We start from the raw sequence: 22,064 nt of genomic DNA on the forward strand, positions 1-22,064 counted from the left end.
ACTGTTTAAAAAAGGCTCCAAAAGTAAACCTGGTAATTATAGGCGTGTGAGTCGGTGGTGGGTAAATTAATGGTGAGCGTTCTTAGAGATGGTATATAGAATTATTTGGAAACACAGGGATTGATTAGGAGTAGTCAACATGGTTTTGTACGTGATAGATCATGTTTAACAAATCTTGTAGAGTTTTCTGAGGAGGTTACTAAGAAGGTTGAGGAAGGGAAGGCTGTGGATGTTGTCTATGTGGACTTTAGTAAGGCTTTTGCAAGGTTCCACACAAGAGGTGAGCTGGGAAGGTTCAAAGCATTAGGTATTAATGTTGAAGAAGTGAAGTGGATTCAACAATGGTTGGATGGGAGATGCTCTAAACTTCTCTCCTTTCACTTTGTATAGATGTCCTCTGGTGTTTGCTAATCCTGCCCTGGGAAAAAAGCTGCTGGCTGTCCACCCTATCCATATCCTATCCATACTTCTAGACTTAAACCTCTATTAAGTCACCTTTCATCTTTCTTCACTCCAAAGAGGAAAATTTAGCTGGGGAGGAGTCCAGACCAACAAAAAGGAGTTAATTGGATATGATAAGAGGAGGTGAGAATTTATTTTGGGTCTGTGAAAGGAGACATGAAGGAAAGAGATGGGGGAAGGGAAAGAGACACAGAGGGAGGGAGGGACCGAGGGAGAGCTGGGGGAAATTAGGTTTTAACAGAAATCGGAGAAGTCGATGTTCATGCCATTCAGTTCAAGGGTGTCCAGACGGAAGATGGGGTGTTGTTTCTCCAATTTGTGGGAGGTCTGTCTGGCATAGGCAGACATGTCAGCAAGGGAATGGGATGGGGAATGGACTGAATCAAATCATTCACTCATTCTCTCAGGAGACCCAATCACTACATTGCACGACGACAGGGCTAGTCGTTCTCTTGCAGCTTGTGCTCACGTGCCTGGACAACAGCTACCTACCGTCCCCTGCTTAAATTTCTTTTGACGCTTTGGTTTCTCATTAGATTTCGTCCTGTCAATTTGGTGTCTGTGCACCCAGCCTCGTAGCTCATCAGCCAACCTGGAGAAGAGACAGGAGAAAAATCAGTATGTGATCCAGCATCCAGAACTGCTCCAATCAAAAGCCTCGACCGCAAAGAGTTCAAGCCAGCACTGACTAAATTGGGGAAACACAAAGAGAACATGAACCAGTCCTCATCGAGGGCTCAGTAGTGGAGATTCCTGGGTATCAACATCTCTGAAGATCTGTCCTGCGGCCTCACAAAGTGGGGGGGGGGGGGGGTCCCTTCAGCAGCTCTACTTCGTGAGGAGTTTGAGGAGATTCAGTGCAGCACCAAAGACTTGCGAATTTCTACAGGTGTGTTAAGGAGAACATTCTGACTGGTCGCATCGCTCTCTGGTGTGGAGGCGACAATAAGCAGAACAGGAAAAGACTGCAGAGAGTTGTGAACTGGGCCAACGCCATCATGGGCATCTGTCTTCACTCCGTCAAGGACATTTACAAGCTGTGGTGCTTCGAGAAAGCAGCCTCCATCCTCAAGGACCCCCCATCACCAGGCCCATTCCTATTACATGCAGGTACAGCAGCCCTGAAGATCAACACCCAACGGTACAGAAACAGCTTCTTCCCCTCCACCTTCAGACTTCGGAATGGACAATGACCCACGGACACTTCCTCTTTGCATTAATTTATTTAAAATTTTTTAAAATTACATTTAAATTTAGACATACAGTATGGTAACAGGTCCTTTTGGCCTACGAGTCAGTGCCGCCCAATTAACCTACAACTCCTAGTACATTTTGAACAGTGGGAGGAAACTAGAGCCCCTGGGGAAATCCCACGCAGACACGGGGAGAAGGCACAAACTCCTTACAGACAGTGAGGGATTCGAACCCGGGTCCAGTCCCAATGGCTGGCGCTGTAAAGGCGTTGCGCTAACAGCTACGGCAACCGTGTATTGATCGGATTCAAGGCAGCCTTCCAGCTCTCATTTCCTTGTTCTTGTTAGAAACACCAAATATTCAATGTGACAAATAAAACTTCAAGAAATTATTATTTACATTTGTCAATTGTGGGAAATATTCCTTTCGCTGGGACTGGAAAAGGGCTTTATTCAACCCTTCAGTCACTTGGCTGCCAGATGAGTAACCGCACTCAGAGCCATTTCACACAGACCAAATGCCACGCACTTCTTTTCCAACTCATTTCCCTTCAACATTTGCTGGGTTGAGGCTTGCTTGTTAGTCAAAATCTTTCCTCCACATTGGGGGAAAAAAACATTGGCAGTGTGGCCCTGGGAGAGCAGGGAGCAGAGACAGCGATGCGCCACAGGGTCCAACTGCCCGGTCCTGATGCCAATGACGCTATAGGCCAGTGGTTCCCAACCTTTTTCTTTCAACTCGCGTACCACTTTAAGTAATCCCTATGCCATAGGTGCTCCGTGATTATTAAGGGATTGTTTAAGGTGGTCTGTGGGTGAGAAGAAAAAGTTTGAAAACCACTGTTTTAATCATCCCTCATTGACTCATTATGTGCACCGTTTCGTATCTCCAAAGGAAATGGCCAATGACAATTTTTCTCAAGCAAAATAGAACCTTCCCTTCCCACTCACAGACCAGGAAAGAGGTCTAGGGGCCACAAGACTTGCACCACCAGGTTCAGGAACAGCTGCTATCCCTTCACCATCAGACTCCCAATGACAAACTCAATCAGGGACTCATTTAAGGACTTTATTGTTTTTCCTCTCTCTGCATTTCAGTTTGTTTACATTTCTTTATTTGTTTACATGTGTACATTGAGTACAGCTTTTTGCACTACCATCCATAACTCTTTGGGTAAAAAAAAAACACTGATCTCCGATGTCTCCCCTAAACCTCCCTCCCTTAACTTTGTACAGATGTCCTCTGGTGTTTGCTGATCCAGCCCTGGGAAACAGGTGCTGGCTGTCCACCCTATCTATGCCTTTCATAATCCTGTAGACCTCTAACAAAGGGTCCTCTCATCCTTCTACACTCCCAGCTCTGCTAACCTTCCCTCATAAGGGCTTATTTTCCACTCCAGGTTGTATGTGGTGTCAAGTATGTTCTCTTACGGTAAATCTGAAAGCATATATCCCATGCCTTAAGGCTCTAGATCTCAACTCCAACGCAGCACGTCAGTCTCTGCCCGCTGTCCTGTGATCCCAGCTATAAAACTGAGAACCTCTCTCTCTTGGGACTCCTGGATGAGGTGAGGTCCAGAGTGATCAGAGTGATGCCCCTTCTCCACAAAACCTACCGGAGTGACTCGGTCTTGTTGAACTGGCGGCAATCCGAAGAAGGGAAGAGGATGCGGTCGATGTCATGAAGCACTAGGTCTTTCACTTCGGAGTACGCCATGGTGATATTGCTAGAAATCAAAGAAAGAGGAGATTGTGGTCAACGGAGTTGAGAAAGACAGAAGTTCCACCCACTCAAGTGTCCAGATTTGGTACCCAGGCCCACCTCCTCATGGACCAGCAACATTTTAACACAGCCTAGCATGGCCGGATATACTTGTCCTGTTACCATCCACCATTACCTCCCTACCCCCTTCAACTCTTTTATTCTGATGCTCACCGGCATTTTTTCACACTCTGATGAAGAGCTCAAGCCTAAAATGTCAGTTATGTAACTCTGCCTCAAGGGCATTGTTTGTCTCTCCAGGGTGTCAACAGAATTCTGTGTTTTTAATCACTCTCTGCATAAAATGTCACTGAATTCATTGAATTTTAAGAGTGGTTTTCAAACTTTTTCTTTCCACTCACTTACCATAGGTACTGTAATTAATAAGGGATTACTTAGTGATATGCGAGTGGGGGGAGAAAGGTTGAGAACCACTGCTCTAGACCCAATTGTGAATAAAGTCTATTTTTGGAGATTAAAAAAATAACTTTTAACCAGTAGAGTCTGGCATTCAAATGCTTTGGATCATGTAGACTTTATTGACATTTATAGTGAGTAAAAAATAAAGGCTGTTAGTAACAGTCATACCTTGCACCAGTTAATGGTGGTGGAGGCAGGTACAACAAGATCTTATCAGAGATGATTAGATGGACACCTGGAGCTGACAAAAATGGAGGGCTATGCAGTTGGGAAACCACGCAGAAAGCACCCAACACTCTAGATTTCCATGTTACATCAGGGTTATAGTTCCAAATCACTGCAGGATTCAACTCAACTCACCGCTCCAACAAACCATGTTTACCCACCAACTCTGATTTCCCTTCAATGTTAATATTTCACTGGAATGTGAACCTGAAACGTTAATGCTATTTCTGCTCAGCCAGCGGAGTATTTCCTGCACTTTTTAATTTTGACTTTTGCATTTATATTCATTAAACTTTTGCTATTTTATAATGGTGTCCATTTTGCCATTAAGTGCAACATCCCAGCCACATTCAAAATGGCCCGATTTTACTACTGAATAATCCATGCACGAGATGGCGGTGCCTGTGCTGGGCAGCAGCCACAAGGGTTTGCAGACTCCAAGGGAGCACTGGACCGAATTAGGGCACCAGAAACAGGGAAAGCACCTCTCCGATGAGAAAGAAAAGCATAGGATGTGACCCTGCAGGACGATTCCCACAGCAGCAAGCCACTGAGGGGTTCAGCAGCCGAAGGGCCCACGCGGGCATTGGGGCGACTATCGGGGCTGCGGGGCAACTTGCGGTCGAAGGACCCATACAGGTTGTGGGGCTGCTGGAGACTGGCTCGTGGGAACCAGGTGTCGGAACCTGTATGCGAGAGGAATGCTGAGGACAAGAGGGCCCTCGGGCACTGAAGGCTTCCTGATCGTGTTGGGGGTGTGGGTTTGGATCTGGAGCTTGGGCTGTCAGAACAGCGCTACAGGAGCGCTGGAGGTGAATCTACAGACCCTCGGTGACTCTGAAAGAACTCTCCTTCGCTTCTTTCTTAATTAAAGGAACCTTTGGGATTGGAAACCTCACGAGTATTCGGCCGATTGAGTGCATTACCTGAATTTGTCATGCTGCTTGAAACCTTTTGCTGCTTGCTGCGTTGCACTCTCAGTGCCCTGGTCCTCTTTGAAAGCCAGGAGGTGCCGCTGCACATACACATCATCTTGCTGCTTCTGGAAGAGGTCTGTCTTCTTCTCTGTTATACTGGCATGGGGCAGACAGAGGTAATGATGAAAGGTTCAAGCCTGATTTAGTTCTTCAGATTTATGTTTAGATGTGGTAAAGAGACTGGTTCTTATCTTACACTCAGTCTGGCTTTGTGAAAAGGTGAAACCTTTCTGGTGCAGAAGTTGGGAAGGTCTGTTTAAGTTGGAACTTGATCCGGTTATTTTTACTTGGATATAGTACAACATTGATTTTGGGATTAAAATTGGAGAAATGTCAACTTGCATTTATTCAATTGGCCTTAGCAGTGGCTATGAGGTGCATAGCAATTATTTGGAAAAATGAAATTGAGTTGAATATCCAACGATGGCGTGCTAAGTTCCGATCGTGTATTCCATTGAAAAAGATAACATAATTTACATGATAATTATACTTTTTTAATTAAAATATGGGACCCGTATATGAAATATGTGGGTTCAGTAATGTAATTAGAGCCTTTTTTTGGGGGAGGGAAAGAGAGGGCACCCATCACAGCAATGAATAAATAAACTCCTCTATATTTTATTTGGAGTGGTTTGTAGGGGGAGAAGGGTACGAGGGAGGTGGGGAGGGAGGGAAAGTTTTGTATATCTGTATTTTCTAGCATGTATGTAGATTTTATCTTTAATAAAATATACAAAAAAAGGGTTTAAGCCCGAAATATTTTGTTTAAATCTTTGCTACATTAAGAACCTGCTGAATTTCTTAAGCGTTGTGCTTTTATGACAAGATGGCTAGCCTTGGTTCAGCAGGTAAATCTCTTACCTTTTGTCAGAAAGCACTTCCTGTACACATTATTCACAATTATTGGTGGGGGGGGGGGGGCGGTGGGAAGGGAACTCAAAATTCTTTATGACCAATGGCATCATCTACAAAGTTTATGCCACAGAATGAAAACAATCAGCCCATTGCCTCCAGGCCAATGGAAGCCGGGACATTCAAGTTCAAATTTATCATCTGACTGTGCATATACAGCCGGATGAAACAGGGTTTCACTGGATCATGGTTCACACACAATATACATCACATAATAATCACATACATACATAAGGATATAACTTAAAATAAATATGTCAACCTTTTGGAATTATTTACTCGAATACACGATACCATTCGTCAATGGGAAGATACTATTTCCAAGACAGGCAGTCCTAATTTTGATGCTCCTGCACTTGTCTCTTGATCAAAGATACCGTGCGCAGGGCCTTTAATAATTCCTTGAGCCCCATTTAAGCAATGTTCCCAGTGAATCTCGTCACCCCAGAGATCTTCTCGGCCGTTTTGACGTGATTATTAAGTGCTATGTTGATGGGTGCACCATAGTCTGGAGAAATACTGTTTTGCCTGGATGCATGTGCACATCCAGAGGATATTAAACTTGAACTTGAGGTGTCAATCAATGCCTTGATTTTAACCGTAGCCACTACTGGAGGGGCTGCGCAAAACACCTGGGTGACCAGAGCTTAGTGGCCATCCTCTCACCTGGCCGGTCCAAAGGTGAACGCAACGAAGAGCAGGAAGGCCATCACACAGGCTGCTTTCCGATTACCCGATCCCAGCTTTAATTCGGTATTCTGGAGGATAAAAATGGACATACGGGACCGTTGTCAACAAAAACTGTAATAGAAGTAACAATCCCAGAGAGGATTCTCCCCCCCCCCCACAATAGAAGACCTGCTATGCAGTGGGTCTGCTCTGACCCAGGCCTCTGTCTACTCCTTGCCCAGCATCAAACACACTGGCACCTTTCATGCCCATCTGCTTGGGAGCATTGCAGGGCCCACTCCATTCTTGTGCCAACATGCACTGCCAACCTGAGACCACCCGCAAATTGGAGGACACAACACCTCATATTCCTTCTGGGCGCCCTCCGACCAGATGGCATTAACACCGACTTCTCTGGTTTAAGTTGGCCCACTTCCCCTCTCTCCATGTATCCTTTCCTCCAGTTCCCTGTCTCCTACTCTCCAATTCTGCATTCATAGAGCTAACCCCCTCCCCCCCACCTCAATCAATTCTGACTTTTCCTCCTAACCATGTCCAATTATCACCCTTTGCCTGTTCAGCGGTGCTCCTCCCCCTGCCCCTTTCTTTCCTCCTCACCCAGCCTTTTTCTATTCAGGCGCCCGCCTGCTTCTCGCTCATGCCCTGACCAAGGGCCAAAGCCCATAACGTCTTGTGAACGCTGCACGACCTGCTGTGTTTCTCCAGCACTTGTGTAAAACTACAATTACAGTGTCTGCAGACTTTCTGGTTGCGCTTGCAGTTCCTCAGGAAGGCTTTGAGCACGTTCGCGAACCGTTTCCTCAACCTGGCTGCTAATCTCTTCCATGTTTTACTAGCACTGCATTTTTTCATGAGACAGGACATTCTGCCCTTGGTCTCTCCATACCAATGTAGCCTGGAGCCTGAAGACAGTCAACGTTACCAAATAAAAAAAATTTGTCCCCTCCACCATCAGATTTCTGAATTGACAATGAACCTCCAAGCATTCTTGTCTTTCCGCCTTTTTTGGCACTTGTTATTTAAAAAAAATATATCTTGTGTAATTTGCAGTACAGGTCGAGAACTTTTTTGACTGCCGACATGACGCCAAAAGTGGGTGCTAGTTGGTCACCGACCTCGTCACCGCCAGACCTACTTGCGCTCCCCACCATGCTTTTTTTTGCCAGAATTTCTAGTATTTGGTGCTGCATTTATCATCTTTTGTAAGCAGAGATCAAGTTTTTTATTTGGTAAGTACAAAGCATTATTCACATGATGAAACACATTATTCCAAAATCGGAAACACTTCTGGACCCATGCATTTCGGATTAGAGATACCAGACCTGTAATTGTACACCTGGTTCTGCACAAAAATGCTGCCCTGCCGCAGAACAACAAATTTCATGATGTGTAATAAACGTGATTCTCCTCACTACCCTCAACACCCCCTTCCTCTCCCTCCCCCTCCGCCCCCAACTTTCCTCTTTTCCATTCGCCCACATCCATCCATTATATTCATCCCAACCTCTTCCTGGGAGATCAAGCCCAAATTCTCTTCCTCCTCCTCCTCCACCCCCACCCCCCAGGTAAAACATCTTTTTCCCTGAATTCACAAAATGGTTCATTAACAGATCTTGAGAGGGGATTTGACAGAGGTATTTAAAATTATGAAGGGAATAGATAGACTAGACTTAAATAGGCTCTTACCCCTGAGGGTAGGGGAGGTTGGAACAAGAGGACATGAGTTAAGGGTAAGGGGGCAAAACTTTAGGAGAAATATTAGAGGTTGCTTTTTCACTCAGCAATTGGTGGCAGAATGGAATGATCTTCCAGAGGAAATAGCTGCGGCAAGGTCCCTTCTGTCATTTAAGAGAAGGTTGGATGTGTACATGGATGTGAGGGGGTTGGAGGGTTATGGGTGGAGAGCAGGAGGGGGGAGCTAGTGGAGTTGTTCAAGTGAACCGGCGTGGACTTGAAGGGCCGACATGGCCTGTTTCCTCGCTGTAATCAGTAAAGGTAGAAAGAGAGACACACTTTTCGCAGTTTCAGGTGATTCAAGTGTGGGGGGGCGGGTGCAGGGGAGACAGACACAGAGTGGTTAGACAGTGTCTATTTTCATAGGGCTCTCAATATTTTTTTGGAGAAGTGATCATCTGTCTCAGTCTGTCCAAGACCCCGAGAAGAGACAACCCAGACGACACCTGAAAAAGGCAAGAGAGGAAAATTTTGGTGAGATGTCAGGGGTAATTTAAAAACAGAGCACCTGGAATGCATTGCTGGGGGTGGTGATGGAGGCTAGTAGAATAGGGACATTTAAAAGCCTTCGATGAGGCACATGGATGCAAAAAAAAATGGAGGGGTAGGGAAGGTTGAGACTGTTCAGTAGGATTATATAGGTTTACACCGTCATGTTTTGCTTCTCCTTCCTACGATTCCCCTCATTTCTGGAAATGAAATTGCAAAAAGCAGCAGCCCCCACCCCAAGTGATATTTCGCTATCACATTGGACATTGAGAGTTATTAATCACAGAATTCTGATAGGGAGGTGAGCAGAGGGGTTCCCCGATCTCGCCTCAAACCTCACCTCAGACACGATGCTGTCGAGTTTCTTCTTCAGCAGAGAGTTCTCCCGTTTCAGCTTCTCGTTCTCGCTGAGAGCCTCGCGCAGCTTACTCTCCAGACCCTGCAGGTATTCCTTCTTCTTCCTGCGGGACTGGCAGGCCGACTCCCGGTTCTTGATCATCCGCTGGTGCCGCTTCAGTTGCTTTATCTGTGGGCAGACCATTGGCTGATTGGCAGGAAGCAGAGAGATGGAATGCAGGGGTCACGTTCGGGTGGGCTGCCAATTGGTGGTGGTGCTCCACAGGGGCTGGTGTTGGGGCCACTTCTTTTCATGTTGCACATTAATGATTGGGATAATGGAATGAATAGTTTTGTGGGCAAGTTTGTAGATGAGGTGGAGGAGCACGTAGTGTAGAGGAAACACAGAAGGACTTAGACCAAGGTTTCCCCAAACCTTTTCTTTCCACTCACATCCCACTTTAAGTAATCCCTAGGCCATCGGGGCTCTGTGATTAGTAAGAGATTGCTTCAGGTGGTCTGTGAGTGGGAAAGGTTGAAAACCACTGTTTTAATTGTCCCTAATTGACTCGTTATGTGCACAGTTTCATAACTTCAAAGGAAATGGGCCAAATACCATCTTTTCTCAAGCGAAATATTTCAGTAACAATTGGGTCTAGAGCAGCAGTTCTCAACCTTCCCTTCCCATTCACATCCCACGTTAAGCAGTCCCTTACTAATCACAGAGCACCGATGGCACAGGGATTGCTTAAAGTGGTCTGTGAGTGGAAAAATGTTGAGAAACCATCGATTTAAATTTTAAATGGAGGCGTACAGCAAGGCAACAGGCCCTTCCGGCCCACAAGCCCATGCCACCCTATCACACCTAAGGAAACCCATGCAGAGAATGTATCAACTCCCCGCAAACAGCGCAGGATTCGAACCCGTTGCTGGCGCTAAAACAGCATTGCAAGAACCACTATGCCAACAGTGTTGCCATTTTTATAAACTCCTTTAGCAGAGCCCCCTTAAAGCTTTTATACCTAATGGAAATGTTCGAAGCCTGGATGCCAATCTGCGCATAGCAATTTTCCACTTGGAGCTTTTAAATAAAGCATAAAATTAATTCCCTTTCTCCCCACTCCAAGTAGAGAGATCAATGTCACCCTCAAACAGTTCAATGAGACACCAGGGGACTGTTACACCAATCTCAAGGGAGTGTGGTATTGTTAAGTGTTTGTACATTTCCTTAAAATATTCAGCTTCGGAAATGCTTGGACTGCTTCAAAGTTATTCCTGAAAGACCGCCGCGCAAACTAAAGTGGTAAGTAGCTGTTAAAACCCTGCAAGTGTTTCGGGGTCTTTGTTCCAGATCTGGACTCACATCAATCTCAGAAGAGTTGCTTTCGGTGTGCACTGGCGCCGGTATGATCGGCTTGGTGGCAGACTTGTTGACCGCAATCCCATTTCCGACGCCTGTCGGCTGCTTGCAGTTGGCAACGAATCCATTGATGGTCCCGTTCGCTGACGGTACCTTGATTAGTCCCTGCACAGGAATCCTCACCAGGTCTGACTGGGACAAGACCACCGACTGCCTTGACACTGGCAAGAAAGAGTTCATTCAGTGCAAGCATCGACTCCAGACCCCAGTCCCAACACATTCGCACAGACATTTCTGGCTTCCAGCCTTTATCTGGGCAACCAACTGTTCAACTTTTCATGGAATAATATGTTAATGCTTCCTTTTACAGAGGCCATCAATTTTAGGCTTGTGGAGGAAAGTTCAAGGCAGATGTCAGAGGAGTGTCTGGAGTGGTGGTGGAGGTTAGTACAATAGGGACAGTCAGGACTCTTAGATAGGTACATGGCTGCAAGAAAAATAGGTTACAGGTACGAGGGAGGGCATTCATTTCAAGAGGAATAAAATGCAAACGTGGGGATGTGATGTTGAGGCTTTATAAGGCACTGGTGTTACCTCACTTGCAGAACTGCAAGCAGTTTTGGGCTCCTCATTTAAGAAAGGATGTGTTGACTTCGAGCAGTGGTTCTCAACCTTTGTCTTTCCACTCACATCCCACTTTAAGTAATCCCTGTGCCATCAGTGATTAGTAAGGGATTGCTTAAAGTGGTCTGTGAGTGGGAAGGGAAAGTTGAGAATCACTGCTCTGGACCCAATTGTTACCAAAATACTTTGCTTGAGAAAAATGGTCATTGGCCCATTTCCTTTGGAGTTCTGAAAACCTGCACATAACGAGTCAATGAGGGACGATTAAAACAGTAGTTTTCAAACTGTTTCTTTCCACTCAAATACCACCCTAAGTAATCCCTTACTAATCACAGAGCACCAATGGTATGGGGATTACTTAAGGTGGCTTGCGAGTGGAAAGAAACAGTTTGAAAACCACATGGATGATACGAGGAGCATTTGACAGCTCTTGGCCTGTACTCGCTGAGATTTAGGAGAATGGGATCTCATCAAAACATTTTGAATATTGAAAGCATGGACACAGTTGATGAAGAAAGGTTGTTTCCCACGGTGGGAGAGTCTAGGACAAGAGGGCACAACTTCAGGATTGAAGGGCGTCCGCTTGGAACAGAAATGTTTAGGAATTTCTTCAGCCCAGAGGGTGGTCAATCTGTGGAATTTGTTGCCACAGGCAGTGGTGGAGGCTGGGTGTGTTTAAGGCAGATTAACCAGGGTATTGAGGGTGGGACGTTAATGGGTATCAGTGACTGAATAGAAAAAACAAAAACCACGTGGCAGGCATTGAAAGCAAAGCAACTATAGAACTCTGGTTTGACCATGCTGGGAATATGGCATTCATTTCTGGTCACCCCATTACAGGAAGGATGTGGAAGCTATGGAGAGGATGCAGAGGAAATTTTATCAGGCACTAGATTTCATGGATTAGAGAACGTTCTTTATGAGGCAAGGTTGGCAGAGCTAGAGCTTTTCTCTTTGGAGTGAAGAATAACAAGAGGAGACTTCAAGGTCTGCAAGATTAAGAGGCATAGATAGGGTGGACACATGACACCTTTCTCCTGGGCGACAGAAGCAAACACCAGAGGACAACTGTACAAGGTGAGGGGAGGGAGGTTTAGGGGAAATATCAGGGGTAAGATTTTTATTTTCTCTAAAACCACAGAGTAGAGGGTGCCGGGAATGAGTTGCCAGGGATGATGGTGGAAGCTGATACAATAAGGACATTTGAAAGACTTTTAAATAGGTACATGGCAGTGAGGAGTAAAAACACAGAAGTCTGTAGGCATGGGGATTGAAGTGAGAATGCAATGCTGGGGAAACGTGGCAGGTCAAACCACGCACCTCATGTATCAAAAATAAACGTATGTAACCAACGTTTTGGGCTGAGCCCTTCAACGTATGAGTAAATACAGAGGGTTGCAGGTGTGAGGTGGGGAAGGTTTTGCTTGTTGCATAGAGTTATATAGATTGGCACATAATTGACAGCTGAGAGGCCTATACTATGCTGTCATGTCCTTCAGGAGCATTGACAATGTACAGGGATACAAAGATATTAGCAGGACAAATAAAGCTGCATAGTGTTGAGGAGAATTTCAAAGCTTTTCATGCAAGAGGGTGAGAGGGAAGATCAAAATAGCACTCAATGGGAGCCAAAGGATGTTGGGGAGGTCTTAGTGAATAAAAGGTGTAAAAGTTCCTTTATGGTCATGTAATACAGGTACACAATCCTTTATCCAGACATCTAAAATCTGGGAAAGCTCCAAAAACTGGCACTTTTTTCCTGGTGACTGTACAGCAGAGGGAGAGAGAGACAGCAGCGTGACTAGATTGGGCGGAAGAGAGACAGCTGCGCGACTCGAGTGGGGGAGGCGGGGGGGGGGGGGGGGGGAGAGAGAGACGGAAGCACAACTGGAAGAGGGTGGATATGGCAGCACAATTCGGGTGGGCTTAAATCTGGGGCACCTGGCATTTGTTCTGAAATCCAGAAAAATCCAAAATTCGGAACACATCCCCCCCAAGGGTTCCGGATAAAGGACTGTGTATAGACCCTATCATTTAGAATGTAACATACATGAAATTCTTTTTTGTCTACCTTAAGGCAGTCACTTTGTCCAGCACCCCTCACAGAAACCTACAGCACCTGGTGTTCCCAGGTGGTCTCCCCTCCAAGTACCGTCTAGTCCTGAGCTTGCTTAGCTTTTGAGATCAGTCAACCCCAGGCGTATTCAGCACGGACAAAACTGTAGTTGGAGGATTCAGGCAGAAAGAAATTCTAGACTATACTTTGATTTAAAAAGTAGGCTGCAGACATCTTAGCTGACTTAGGGAGGCAAAAGATGTACACAGACTGCTGTGGAGGCTAGAGAGGAAATGGTGGGGGCCCTGACAGATTAAAAAAAAATCTTCACTGGCCATAGATGGGTGTGGTACCTTTGTATAAAAAAGACAGCAGGGAAATCTCACACCAGGGTGCAGACTAGCTCAAGACTGGCTGAAGAGGTACTGGGTATCAGAACAAGAATGCGAGAGGGTACTGATCATGGCTAAGGTTTGGAGCTGGTCACAGGTTGCTGACGGTTTGGACTGACCTCTGTGCGGCTCCAGAGGCCGTGAGAGCACTAGAAACAAATTCACGGACACTCGGTAACTCTGAAGGGACTCTCTTTTACTTCTCTGTAAAGGGCACCTTCCGGGCAATTTTTGTTGATGGCAAATCTTTATCTGCCTTACAGCAGACTAAAGGCAATTTAGTGTGATATAACACCTATTTTATCACATGACAATAAATGAATCTTGAATGCTATGGGTTTGAGAGTCAAACAGCTATAACATGGAAGTCGGTGGAAAAAAATCTCAGGGACTGGTTTAATCTCCGCTCAGATAAAGGATAATTGGGACGAGTGTCAAGTGTCAATGGTCAGCATAGGCAATGGATGGAGATAATGCAGGCAAAAGGACGCAAACTATTTAAATGGGAAGCGATTGCAGCATGCTGCCGGGAAGGACGACTTGGGAGTGCTTGCACTTGAATTGTGAATGGTTGGTTTGCAGGTGCAGCAGGCCATCAAGAAGGAAAATGGAATGCTGGCCTCGTTGCTCGAGGGATCGAATTTACAAGGCGCTGGTGAGGTTGCATATGGAGTACTGAGCGCAGTTCTGGTCTCCTGACTCGAGGAAGGATGCACTGGCTTTGGAAGCGGTGCAGAGAAAGTTCCCCAGGTTAATTCCAGCAATGAAGGGGTTAGCCTTCATCCCTGGAAGGAGAGATCGAGTCGTCTGGGACTGCACGCGCTGAAATTTAGAAGAATGAGAGGGGATCTTAAAATTATGAAAGGTGTAGATAAGATGGAGGCACTTCCATTGCTGGGGGCGGGGGGGTGGGGAAGAGACCAGAACTAGAGGACATAGCCTCAAGATTTAGGGTAGTAGATTTAAGTCGGAGATAAGGAGGGGGGTGAATCTATGGTATTCACTGCCACTGAAGTAGTGGAGGCGACCTCAATAAATATATCCAAGAACAGGTTAGATAGATTTTCATGGATGAATTAAGGGATTTGGGGAAAAGGCAGGTAGGCGGAGATGAACCAATCATCAGATCAGCCATGATCTCACTGAATGGCAGAGCTGGCTCGATGGGCCGATTGGCCGAACCCCACTCCTACCCCTTTCATTCTTATGTTGGGACAAGCGCAGGAGAGGGTTGGCGCGAGGGATGGGGCAACATGGATCATCCTACCTGGAATGGTTTGCTTCAGGGGCAGGCTCTGGGGCTTGGACACAGGAACACTGGAATGTACAGATTGAAGAATGATGGTCTTCGCCGAGCTTGTGCTTTGGGCGGCGGGCAGTGCCGTCACGACCACCGGCTTGGGCTGAATGATTGGCTTGCTGCAGAGGATGGTGTTGGCCTTGATATTTGTGGCGGTTTGTACTGGACCGAGGAAAGAAGAGCAAGATTACTGTAAGCCGTTCCCAGCTCTGGTTGCAGTGGACTCAACGTGAATGCCAGGAATCTGCATTCAACAAGCTTATTTGTTTTATATTTTAATTTTTTTTGGTACAATACACCATGCTTGAAGGCTTTTCTGGCTCATGCAATCTGTTAACCTAGTTCCAGTTCAGATTTATTTATCACCCGATTGCAACCAAATGAAACAGCACTTTCTAGACCTCAGTGCAACACAGATATGGACAAATGATACATCTTCACAGTATGTATCTACAAAGATTAAAATAAATAAATATTATTGTTAAATAGATACAGGGATCACCCGCTAGAGGGTTCCTATGAAACCGAAATGGAATAAAGCAAAGAAGCAATTACCATTAATTTATGGGAAATATTTCTGAGCGTTCCCAGACCCCCTGCATCTCTGTTCTAAGTGAACACCCTTCAATCTTGCAATCGTGGCCTTTTGTCCTCGACTCTCCCGCCATGGGGAACAACCTTTCTACATCTGCTCTGTCCACGCCTTTCAACATTCAAAATGTTTCGATGAGATTCCCCCACATCTCCCAAATTCCAATGAGTACAGGCCAATAAATTGTCAGCACTCCTCACTTGACCACGCCTTCATTCTGAATCATCCTTCTGAACCCTCTCCAACGTCAGCACATCCTTTCTTAAATGAGGAGCACAGAACTGCTCACAATACTCCACGAGAGGTCTCGCCGGTGCCTTGTAAAGCCACAACATCACATTCCTGCTCTTGAAATGAACACCAGTGTTGCATTTGCCTTCTTCACCACGGTCTCAACCTGCAAGTTTACCTTCAGGTGATCCTGCACAAGGACTCCCAGGTCCCTTTGCATCTGGGTATTTTCAAATTTCTCTCCATTTTAAAAAGTCTGCCTCTTTACTGTTTTCTACCAAAGTGCACAACAGTTCACTCTCCAACATTATATTTCATATGCCACCTATCTGCCCATTCTCCTCATTTAAGTCCTTCCACAGCCTGTGTTTCCTCTACACTACCTGCTCCTCCACCTACCTTCACACTGACGGCAAACTTGGCCATGAAGTCATTCATTCCATAATCCAAATCATTAATATACAACTTAGAAAGAAGTGGCGCCAATACCAATCCTCAACACTAGCAGCCGGCAGTCAACCAGAATATGATCCCTGTATTCCGACTCTTTTGTTTCCTGCCAATCAGCCAATTCTCTACTCACGATAGTATGTTTGGGTTCTTATCTTGTGAAATAGCCTCATGTGCGGCACCTTGCCAAAGGCCTTCTGAAAATCCAAATACACATCTACTGCAGCTCCTTTATCTAGCATGTGTGGTGACCCACTTACCAGCAAGCAAACCACCTCCCTGTACTGTGGAAAACGCAGGAAATTGACCTGCATCCAATACAGGCTTTTCTTTTAAAATTGGAGCTGATTATGTCATTTCCTGTCCATGTGATAGGAGCAGTGATGTCGATAAGCCCAGCATGCAAGCCTGGAGGTGTCAGTCTTGCAGTGGACTCCACAGCATATACATCAACTCAACAACATATACAGTGATTCCACAATGTGTACACTGATGTCTATAGTAGTTCAGTATAGTTGGTGACCCCGACAGTCTAAATGCTATTTGGACCCCAAAATGGAAATTTTTTCTTTGACGCAAGCCAATGTTTTTGACTTCACAACCACGTGTATGGTTTGACCAAGCAGAAAATCAATTCCAGTTGGGGCAGATAACCTCTGATTCCATGCGGTACTACCATACAGTGTGCCCTGTTTGGTTTCCGAACTTCTGCCGCAGCCTCCGGAGGAGGGTGAGCATATGGCGCTCAAGAGTCTGCTCATCCCTACCTTTGGCCTCTCTCGACACGAGCGAGCGGCCCGTTTACTTCACTGGGACGGCTTGGAGGACAGGACCCCTTCCGTGCTCATGAATGAAATGCTGGCCCTAGCGGGAGGGCACAGGACCTGCCTCGTTATTTCTTCAAAGAATTCCAATAGGTTTGTCAAGCAAAATTTCCCCTGGAGGAAACCGTGCTGCTGGCTTGTCATGTGCTTCCAGAGGTACTCATCTCCCACACCTTCCCAACCCACTGACGTCAGGCTAACTGGCCTATAATTGACTTTCTGCCTCCTCCCTCCCTTCTTGACATGTGCAATTTTTCAGTCTTACAGGACCACACCAGGAATCTATCGATTCCTGAAAGATCATTACCAACATCTCCAAAATCTCTACAGCTATTTCTTTCTGAACCCAAAGGTACATCCATCTGATCTGCCCTTATAGACCATTCAGCTTTCTGAGCACCTTCTTCCTTGAAATAGAAACTGGAACTGAAGATCTGGTTACGGAGAGGATTAAAGACACTCGGGTCCCAGCAAAAAACCCAGTCCAACTAACTGAGTAGTTTCAACTGTGGGGCCAGTGGAATCCAGCACAATTGCAAATCTGTGCGTACTTAGAATGTAAAGGAGTCCCTCATCGGATAAAACTCTGGTGATTGGAAGTACTGCTTCTGCATTAATCCTACTTCTGTTCCTGGGTGGCACGTTTAGCGTGACGCTATTACAGTGAGACAACAACACGCATATCAGGCTACTCTCCATCAACTGCAGCTCAGTGCTGGTCAACAAGCTCCAAAAACCTTGGCCTCTGCAGCCCCCTCTACGACTCTCCCTTTGCATCATTTTAAAAATGTGATTTATAGCAACATTTTTGCACTGCCACGCTGCCGCAAAACAACAAATTTCATGACCATAAATTCTGATTCTGGCACCTCGACAATGTTCCCCATCAAACCCATTCGTAATTTAAAAGGTCAAAAGGACAAGTTGATGAAGGGTCTTTGACCCAAAACATTAACTCGTTTTTCTCTCCACATATACGGCCTGACCTGCCGATCATTTCCAACATTTCCGTTTTTAATCAGTCGTTCCTCATCTCCAATTTTCCTGATATGTATAACCTACAGGGCCTTCTCAATCATTCCTGGATCCTCATCTGGAGTTTCCAATTCCCCTTCTTGCAGTTATATAGACATTTCCCTGAACAAAGTAATGACTTTCTCTCAGACTAATGCAACTCACTTTCCACAAACCTTGAAGAATTCACCAAACTGCAGGATCAGGAAAGCCATCTTAAATATTTAAATTGTAACAAGCCCTTCTATCCCACAAGTCCATGCCACCCCAATGCACCAATTAATTTTTGGAGGGTGGGAGGAAAACTGAGCACTCCAAGGAAACCCACGCGGGTCACGGGGAGAACATGCAAACTCCTTACAGACTGCACCAAAGCTTTTAATCCCAAGGTCATCCTGGGGTCTAATTTGCATACTAGGAGAATGCCATTTACATGCTGCTTCCTGCTTCACTGCTGAAGTCCCGTTCTCCGTCTTTACCACATCGAGTTCGATGACATTCAATGGTGGGTTGAGAACATCCCCAAACGTGCATGGTGGTGTGGGAGGGTCCTCGGTTTTCACCACTGGCAGGGTGGTCTCTGTGTTTAGGTTCTGATGAATCTTCGAGGGGGTTATAGGGGAAGAAAGAGAGTCAAATTTTATTCAATGCACAATTTTAACAAGAATTTGCATTTCCCAAAGTTCCCACTCCCAGATTTATTTAAATATCTTGGGATTTGAATTTAATGGTACAGGCTTCTAATCCCAGTCAAGTTCAAGTTCATCAGATTGTACACATATGACCAGGTGAAACATTGTTTCTCTGGACCACTGTACACACAGTACATAGAACAGAATCATTTAAATATAGTATCCTGCATTTGACAGCATACAAGACCCAAGGGGGTCTTATCTTCCCCCCTCCCATTTCAGCAGGGAATATTTGGATATTTTTTATTCATATATATATTTATATATATACATATATAAACATACATACACACACACACATATATTTATATAAATATACACATGGTATCTGGAATTCAAGCAACCAGGAAAAAAAAAAATAAAAAATAAAAATAAGAATAAAATAGTTAAAAAATACATTTAAAATTGAAAGTATTCTCTGAAGTAACACGTAAACCTTTGGTGAAGATGGGAGGAAATATTCAGCCAGCAGATTGCCTTGGTTGTGCTTTGCTCGTGGCAGCTGTTTGAATAAAGTTGCGTAAAACAGCCCAGGATGAAGAGCCGGTGGATGCCGCTTGCCGTTGGGGGGTGACTCTCTTAAAGTCTCTCCCCATCCCTGCTTAGTAAGAGTTGCCCCAGCCAGAGGCTTTATCTGTAAACTTGGGGGATGGAGGCGGGGGGGGGGGGGTGTTAATTATTGATAACATTATTGTTCTTCTTCTCATGGGCGGCTCCATGGAGGGGGAGGAAACTGCAGATGCAGCGACAGTTAAATGTTCTCAAATAATATGATTGAAAATAAAGTAAAATGCTTTAAGGTTTATATATTCATGCAAATGAAATTTGTTCAGTGTAGTATTTTTGACTTTTAAACTGTTTATTCTTAATGGAGTCTCAAGCAACTGGAAAATACACTACACTTATCCAACATCTACCAATCCCCATAGGTGCTGGATACCAGGGGTTTGTTTTACCGAATTTATATTAAATGATATCTTTCTGTATATATGTGATTATTAGGTGGTGTTTATGTCCATGCACCATAGTCCAGAGAAACACTTTCGTCTGGTTGTATCTGCACAGTCAGATGATAATTAACAGACCGCGCCGCCCAATGATCCTACCATTCCCGCACATCTTTGGAGGGCGGAAGGACACTGGGAGCTCCCGGATGAAACCCAGATAGTCAAGGACTCATCAGCACTTTAATACTGCACCGTCGAAGTAATTGGTCCCTTTGTATTACCTCATCCGCCTTATTATAATGCTGGAAAGTCTGGCTATGTTCTTTCTTGCTATTAACCCCTTCCTTCCACAGATACGCCAGTACAGGTCTAGTACCCCTTATCCAAATGCACGCGACCAGAAGGGTTTCAGATTTGGAATAATGTGTTTGGGGTAACTAAGCAGTGCAGTAACATCAGCAGAATCCCTAATTCAGCTGTTAACCAACAACAAACAATGGGAGCCTTTCAGTCTCCACCTATGATTAATTGGTGTTTTGATAAAAAGATTATACATTTATTTTTTACATATATTATTTTTAAATGCAGGTCACGTTACACTCAAACATTGCATTTTAGACAGAGGCGAAACCAAACACGGACATTTTAGGCGGAGACTAACCCAAACACGGCATTTTAGGCAGAGACGAACCCAAACACGGCATTTTAGGTGGAGATGAATTTCAGATTTCACACGAAAATAATTTTTTGTCCTTACCAAAAAAAAAACAGTGACGCCTGCCTTACAAAAGAGGCAGCACCAAATACTAGAAATTCTGCTGGGTGGCTTTTTAAAAGGTTTCCCCCAGGGTCATCACAGTGAGTAAGGCACGTACCGTAGGTCTGGCGGTGACGATGGTTGGTACAAACTGGCGCCAAGAGAGCGTCAGAGCCCCACATGGGCAAGTGAAGTCAGGTGTGGAATTTTCCACTTGCTGGGTCATGTTGGCGCTCAACAAGTTTCGGATTTTGGAGCATTTAGAGTATGAGGTTACTTGACCTTTAATGCATCCTTACCTCCTATGGACCCTGTGAGACCTGCTGAGTTCCTCCATCACGATTACAATCTCAGCATCTCCAGACTTTCGTATTTCACTGAGTAATTTAGAAACCAGGGAGACTAGCACGTAAGAATTTCGTGCACCTATACTTTGCTCTTGTGTACGTGACAATAAACTGTCATACTCGCACACTGATACATCAAGAGGCGGAATCAGCTGTCAACCAGGCATATTATGATCGGTGAGTAGCTGCTTACCTGCGATATCAGGGGAATTTCAGAAACGGAGGAAAGCGAGGAATCTGAACAGCGAGAAGAAGCAGGCGAGAGTGGCTCCAACTTCACTTGCAGATCTGTGGTGAAAGGAATGGTTAAGCCTTAGTTTGCAGCAATAATGGCTTGGGTCACGAGAGAAACTCAGAGGAAAGTGAGCCCGTGCCGCACCCGCTGGGGAAGGTTCCTGCCTCGCTACTCTCCCAGTTGAGCCGGCCCCCGCCCAAAATACAAGAGGGGCGGGATGGAAACAATCCCGGGAGGTGTGGTCGGGCAGGTAGAAATTCAGGTTTGGTACCCCCATATCCAAAAAGCTTGGGACAAGATGCTTTTCAGTTTTTGCAACGGATGCATGGAAGCAGCACAGTATCAGCAGCAGAATGCATGGATCAGCGGTGAAACAGGAAATAACGGCGGGCTTTCTGAGTGCTGACATGACGCCACAAGTGGAAAATTCACCAAAGAAAAAAGTTGATTTCTGCTTACAGAAGAAGAAAAAATGCAGCTCTCGATGGCTTTTTCCAAATTATTTCCTCCAGTTTTCTTCTATTTTTCTAATTGACTTCTATTCTTTCTGAACTTCAACAGTTTTCCCTGATTTCTTTAGGCCATAGATTGTGGTCGTTCCAACACCATACTCTTCTCTAAGATATCTCACACCAGCTGCCCAGTTTCTCAAACAGCTCGAGTTTGGGCTCATAGATAAACATAAACACTTTTTTTTAAAAATCACCTGTCACCCACAGCGACATCTGCAGGCCTTTTTGACATTCTCAACTATATCTTTGTACACCAGAGCTCGGTTATCAAACTGGCGGCAACAGCGCCACAAGGTGAAGCCAGGTGGAGAATTTTTTTCCCCCCAACTTGTGATGTCACATCGGCACTGTTTTTGGAACTTCGGATAAAGGGTACTGGACCTGCCCAGCCTGTCAACTTTCAACTGAAGCCACTAATTTCTTCAAGGCGTTCTTACAACTAAGAAAGCAAAGACCGCATATGCTGAAAGTAAAGCAGGACATAGCTCTGGCGGCTGCTCAAGCCGTCACGGCGCTGTTATTTGCTGTTTC

At 45.3% G+C, this 22,064-nt stretch overlaps 1 protein-coding gene across 4 annotated transcripts in view; it reads right to left on the bottom strand.

The window, feature by feature from the left end:
* Window positions 1-22,064, bottom strand: part of LOC138754779 (cyclic AMP-dependent transcription factor ATF-6 beta-like) — a 98,014-nt gene that overhangs the window by 24,102 nt on the left and 51,848 nt on the right. For all 4 annotated transcript variants that reach the window (XM_069919595.1, XM_069919593.1, XM_069919594.1 and 1 more), the window contains exons 4-12: window positions 20,980-21,074; window positions 18,477-18,645; window positions 14,900-15,094; window positions 10,564-10,781; window positions 9,205-9,390; window positions 6,618-6,709; window positions 4,989-5,135; window positions 3,272-3,382; window positions 955-1,054 (exon numbers count right to left, since the gene is read on the bottom strand). In XM_069919595.1, the coding sequence (XP_069775696.1) occupies window positions 955-1,054; window positions 3,272-3,382; window positions 4,989-5,135; window positions 6,618-6,709; window positions 9,205-9,390; window positions 10,564-10,781; window positions 14,900-15,094; window positions 18,477-18,645; window positions 20,980-21,074 (1,313 nt within the window). The remainder of the gene's footprint in view (window positions 1-954; window positions 1,055-3,271; window positions 3,383-4,988; window positions 5,136-6,617; window positions 6,710-9,204; window positions 9,391-10,563; window positions 10,782-14,899; window positions 15,095-18,476; window positions 18,646-20,979; window positions 21,075-22,064) is intronic.

Source organism: Narcine bancroftii, chromosome 2 (genome assembly GCF_036971445.1).
Source record: "Narcine bancroftii isolate sNarBan1 chromosome 2, sNarBan1.hap1, whole genome shotgun sequence".
NCBI lineage: Eukaryota > Metazoa > Chordata > Chondrichthyes > Torpediniformes > Narcinidae > Narcine > Narcine bancroftii.